A 6,478-nucleotide genomic window follows, 5' to 3' on the forward strand; every position below is an offset into this window, starting at 1 on the left:
TGGCCAGATAAAAAAAAAATCAAAAAAAAAAAAAAAAAAAAAAAAAAGAAAAGAAAAGAGAAACAGTCTGGTGAGAGGAAATCAGAGAATCAAGGATGGTACCCAGGTCTTAGGCTTAACGAAAGAGGTCTCATTTATTGAGATTAGAAACATTAGAAGGGGTCAGCAGATGGCATAGCGGTTATGTTGCTGGGCTCCCACATGGTAGTTAAGGTGGCTGAATCCCACATGGCTCACGGCCCTGTTCAAGTCTTAGACCCAGCAAATTGAAAAACATGCCGTGAGAGCAGACAGCAATTCCTAAAAGGGGGAAGAAATGGAGAAGAAGGATTGCAGCATGGCCATCCCCCCCTGGCGGATGATTTCTCACTTTCCCTCTCACTGTCTCTGTCTCTCTCCAGTGAGTGCATATCCCCTAAAAGAAAAAAAAAGGAAAAAGCAAAAAGAAAGAAAAAGAAAAGAAAAATAGGTTTGGAAGAGAAATCAAAAGTTATGTTTTGGCTAGGCTAATTGAGATACTCACGAGGTATCTAAGTGTGTATGCGACATAGGCAGTCAGATACATGAGGCTAAAGTGTAGAGGAAAGGTCTGATACGGGCCTCTTAATAAATCCATCTTCTTCTTCAACTCAGTAAGTTCAGACTACTTTAATAATTTAACAGAATTATGGGGCTAACAGGTGGCATGGCGATTGGGGTGCTGGGCTCCCCATGGCCAACTGTGATTCAAGTCCCGAACCTGGTGGCTAAAAGTTAACTTATTTGCATGATTTAAATTTCTTTCTTTCTTTCTTTTTTTTTTTTTCAGGAATAGGCAGACAGAATAACAGAGACAATGTTCTTTGTAGAGAGTATTTTTATGTTTGATAAAAAGGATATATATTTCTAGTGTAACAAAACTAAAATTATGCAAAACTTTATTTGTATGTTTTAGTTGTATTTTTCCAGGAGGAACATAGTTTATAGCTGTTTTGTATTATGTTAAAAAAAAAACCCAGATTTTAAATTTAGTTATATTTAAGATAAATGCAAGAATTTCTAATTTAAAATAATTAATCTAATGGGTCATCAGAAAAGTCATGACATATTTTAGGTTCTTCTGTTCAAAAATGCATCATGACTTTTCCAAAGACCCAGTAGTTGCTGATACTTTGAAAAATAAACATCTTTTAAACAGAAAATCTTAATAGATCAGTAATAAGAAGATTTTTATCAGTAAGAAAAAGTCTTCCATCAAAGAAAAGCCCAGGAATGGATGCTGTCACATTGAATTCTACCAGTCATTTAAGGGGAACTAATAGGGCTGGCTTCATGGCCTGGTGATTAAAGGCAGTTGGATTCCACATGGCCAACCATCTTGTTCAAATCCCAGACCCAGTGACTTGAAAAAACACATTGGACAACTTAAATATAGAATCAACTTAAGTATCCATCAACAGAGAAGTGTAAAGAACATGCAGTTTATATATGACGAGTATTAAAAATATTCATGGAGGGGGACCAGCAGTTAGTGTAATGGCTATGTCACTGGACTCCCATGTAGTTGACCACAGTTCATGTCCCAGACCGGGTGGCTTAATCCTCACCCTCAGCGCGTGTGCGTGCATGCCCCAGATCCCAAGAGGAGAATGGAGGAGAAGGGATTGCGGTGTGGCCATCCCCCCTGGGGGGTGATTTTTCGTTTTCTGTCTCTCTGTCTCTCTCTGTCTGTCTGGCGAGCACATGCGCCCTATAACCAAAAAAAAAAAAAAAACTCTCAAAAAAATTCATGAAAAAATATGTATCAATGAGGAAACTGTGCATGGGTTTCAAAAATGTTTTGCACCAAAATAAATTCATATTTAATTTCATTTTCAATGAATGTTTTGAATTTCCTTTGTACACAGTAGAATACTATTCAGGGTTTTAAAAAGTAGGAAATCCTGTCATTTGTGACAACATGGATGAACCTGGAGGACACTACACTAAGTGAAATAAGCCAAGAATAGAAAGACAGATACTACGTAATCTCACTTATGGGATGTAACAGTCACATTCCTAGAAGTAGAAAGTAGAATAGTAGTTGCCTGGAGCTGGAGATAAGGTGAGAGGAAATGGAGAGATATTGGTCAAAGGGTACAAAGTTTCAGTTAGACAGGAGGAATAAGATTTTGAGATGTAGGGGCCAGCAGGTGGTGTGGTGAATGTGCTGGACTTCCACATGACTGACTGCAGTTTGAGTCCTGGATTTGGAGGCTTCCTTTCTCAGTCTCTCTCTCTTTGGTAAAAATAATAATAATGATAAATAAAATTAAATAGTTCTTTTAAGAATTTTTTTGCGATCTGTTGTAAAAATGGCAATCATGGTTTATATATCACATATTTCAAAACTGTGAAAAGAATAGATTTGAAATCTTCTCACTATAAAAAATTAGGTGAGGTGGAGGATATGTTAATTAGCTGATATAATTATTATAACATACATACTTTTATTAAAAAGCTTCACATTATACTCCAGAAATATTATTTTATTTTATTTTATTTTTTAGGATTTTTGCCATAGCATGCTCTTGCCAGAGAGAGAAAGAAAGAGGGAAGGTGAGACATCACTCCAGGGGGAATGACCACAATACAGTATCTTTTCCTCCATTCTTCTCTCAGGATTTTGGGCATGTGTGCACACACACCTGGTGTGATTTTCAAGCTGCTAGGTCCCCGGCACAAACCAGTTAGGCATGTGGGAGTCCAGTGCCTTAGCCACTATGCCACCTGCTGGCTCCTGGAAATATAATTTTCATTTGTCAATTAAAAATCACAAATTAAATTAAAAAATACAGGGTAAATTAGAGAAAATGATTTTCTCTCTCTTGAATAATTCCTCATTTTCACATAACATATGACTTTTTAAAACATCAGTCCAGCCCCATGGCCTAGTGGTTAGAGGGATCTGGATCCCACATGGCCAAAGGCTATTTGAGCCCCAGTGGACTGAAAAACACACCTGGCACATGTGTGTGCATGCCCAGGGTGAAGAATAAGAGGAGAAGGGGTTACAGTATAACTCTGTCCCATCAAGTGGTGCTTTCTCCCTCTCTCTCTCTCTGTCTTTGGCGAGAGCACTTGCCCTTTGGCAATTAAAATAATAATAAGTAAAAAATAAAATAAGATACACTTATATATGAAAGCAAATCTTTTTTTTTTTTTACCAGACATCAAATTTAGAGTACCTTGATTTTTTAATTTCATTATATAATAGGACTTCTCCTAAAATTGACCCATATTTTATATCAAATGCTCCTGGGCCCTTTAACTTTTCAAGCATTTGGTTAATGGCAGCAGTTTTCCCAACACCACACTCTCCTATGAGAAAAATACATTAGGTTAGATTTATATGCATAAAATAGTACATATTAGCATATTAAAATGAACCAGTAACATTTCCTTCATTTGAAAGTTGCATGAAAGTATGTTTTTGCTCTTCCTTTTAAAAACATGCTTAAATTTTATTTACTGAGAGAGATACAGCAAATTACCCCTACAGAACCTCACCGCACCATGATTCTTTCCCCAGTCCTCTACCCAGCCAAGATCATGGGCATGTCTGTGGGCATTTCTGGTACATTCAGACTGATCTGGCATCTAAACCCAGGGTCCTCCCATATCACTCCAGTATCACACAGTGGCACCCTATTGGCCTGTGCCACTGCAACTGGGCCTCTTTTAAAAATGTGACCAAGAGTGGCTAACTCAGGGAGTTAATATAAAACCTCAAATTGTTTAAATTATTTACATCTCGTAGTAGAGCTAACAATTATTTTTATCTAATGTTCATTTAAGCCTATCACAGATCTTTGTCCTTATAGCATAGTAGAACTACGGCATGAAATGAAATTCCTTGAAATTTTTTGTCAACACCTGTTGGCCCCACAACCTGGTGGTTAAGGGAGTCAGATTCCAAGGGGATTGCAGGGAGTGAGGTGGTTAAGGTGCCGGACTCTCACATGAATTGAATTATGTACTGAATTACTCCTTTAGATGGTGAAAGATTTTAAAAAATTAGCATTGGGTTGAGGAATAATATATATAAACTTAATTAAACGTATCAAAGTTACCATAGGTGACTCTCTAAGGACCTTAGTATGTATTATATTAATATAGTCGTTCTTCTTCTGGGATTAGTCATGAAGATAATGAAAAGATACAAAAAAGGATTTAGAATGTCCTGTACTGGCAAAAATGTGGGGAAATGGGCATTCCTATACCATTGGTAAGAAGATAAATCGATAGAACCATCAAAACTTTTTAGGGCATGCCTTTTTCCACTTATAAAATGGTTAGACCATCTAATCTCTAAATCTCTTTTAAACTCTGAAATTTTCGTTTTGTTCAATGTTTTTTAATACCTATGAGAAGTACAGGGCAGAAATTCTTTAAAAGAAGGCTCATTAGAAAAGAAAGGCATGTTGTGTCTCTTGTGGCAGTGTAATTGATACATTCTCCACATTCTGCTATCTTCGAAAGGTTTTCACCAGATTCTTGAAGACCGGTTAGTATTGAAGTTCCTAAGTTAAAATGAAAAGAAAGAGGATTCAAATGACCTAGAAAGAAATAGTAACCTAATATTTTAGGTACTTAATACTTTCTGGAAAATTATGCATATTATAAAACCATTTAAACATAAATACGTGAACCAAAATGGTAGCAAGTGCCTGGAGTCTCCACTGATCTGAGAAATTGTCCCTGTCATTCCCAGTCTCAGGTGATGAACGCACCACACATATTCCTAAGTCCACCATAAGTAAACACCATTAACTTCCTGTCACTAAACCTGCTAACCTGCCCTTCTACAAATGATCTCATCTTCTCCTCTAAGAATGACGGAAGTAGCTCTTGTATTAGAATCTTAAAAAAAAGAAAAGAACCTTTTGTTTTTTAAGAACCTTAAGTCTTTGGTAACCCTTCTCTCCCACCATTATCAGTCTCTTTCTTTCCATTGGAATTTTCTGTCATACAAGCATGCATTTGCTAATATCTCCAATCTTTTCATTGGTTGAACCATGTGAAATTGACTTTATTTTTTGAGAGATGTTTACTATAGAGCATTTGTGCTCACCAGAGAGACAGGAAGCAAGAACTCACTCCCTGGGGGGATGGCCCTGCCACAGTCCCTTCTCCTCCATTTTCCCCTCAGGATTTTGGGCACACATGTACATGTGCCCAGCTTGAGTTTCAAGCTACCAGGTCCGGGACTCAGATGGTTGATCATGTGGAAGTTCAATGCCTTAACCACTATGCCACCTGCTGGTCCAAAATTGACACTTTTAAATGTAGAGACCAGTTGAAAATAGGTAATTTAATATGAAATAACACACATACATACAGCCCCTCCCATCCAACCAGTCTGTGTCCTACAGCTTCGTGTTCTTACGTTTCAGTTCCCTACGCAAACATCTACACCAAAAGATCTTGTCTAAACACAGTTCTAACTACTTTATTCTATACCCAGCCCATTTTCCACAATAACCTCTGTTTAACGGAGGCTACCATGAGGCCATCCGAAACAATAGATTTGGGTGGGAAGGCACCATCTCAGTCTGATCTTTGCTATTGAGCTGGCTTCTGCCTATTAGAGAATATTTAAAGTGAGGCTCTTGAGAAAAACCTGAGCCCACAGTTTAATCTTTTTATATTTGAGGGATAGAAACAGTTAACTTTACGAAAACTATGAGAACCTAATTTACTAGACTCTCAATTTAGATTGTAGGCTTCAAGTAGATTCTTCCTTACTAGAACTCTATCATCTTTCATCTTTGCTTACAAGCTAGTTAGTTTTCATCTAAATTCATCTCTCTCTTACTGGACTTCAGTAAAAGTGTCAAAAATTAGCCAATTTACACTAAAATTTTGACTTTTCAGCCACTTTTGTTTTGTTTGCTATAGGACGTCTATTCTCACAGGAGAAAGATATATAGTGGGAGAGAGAGGGAAAGTGAGAAATTGCCCTCCAGGGGGATGGCCATGCTGCAATCCTTTTTCTTCCATTCTTCTTTAGGGATTTTGTGCATACATGCATATAGCATGGTTTTTCAAGTTGCTGGGTCTGGGACTTGAACTGGGAAGTTGGCTATTTAGGATCCAGCTGCCTTAACCTCCATGCCACCTGCTGACTCGCTGCCACTTTTCTTACAGTTACAGGATTGGTAAGCACATGGTTGACTTCTAAATTATCACAGGTAACAGTTTTGACAAATATTTAGCCAGGCATTTCAAGGGTCACCGGCATTCAAGCCTATAGTGTTGTGTCTCCAACACACAGCATCCCAATTTTAACTCAAAGTCAGGTAACTCTGGATTTAATTTAATGTCATTGCTTCGTTTCTAACTGCTAAGACATATATTAATTATAATACAAGTGCTGTCTGCTCTCACAGAAATTCAAATATAACAATGGCTTTGGTTAGGTCTCACTACCATATCTATAAGCCAGGAGCAAGAAGGG

The 6,478-nt window shown here is 37.6% G+C and overlaps 1 protein-coding gene across 1 annotated transcript in view; it reads right to left on the reverse strand.

The window, feature by feature from the left end:
* DNAH14 (dynein axonemal heavy chain 14) overlaps window positions 1–6,478 on the reverse strand; it is a 261,709-nt gene that overhangs the window by 107,388 nt on the left and 147,843 nt on the right. Inside the window, 2 exon segments of the mRNA XM_027775206.1 lie at window positions 3,207–3,339; window positions 4,383–4,541. Coding sequence (XP_027631007.1) covers window positions 3,207–3,339; window positions 4,383–4,541 — 292 coding nt within the window.

This window comes from Tupaia chinensis, unplaced genomic scaffold (assembly GCF_000334495.1).
Source record: "Tupaia chinensis unplaced genomic scaffold, TupChi_1.0 Scaffold000532_1, whole genome shotgun sequence".
In the NCBI taxonomy this organism is placed as follows: Eukaryota; Metazoa; Chordata; class Mammalia; order Scandentia; family Tupaiidae; genus Tupaia; species Tupaia belangeri.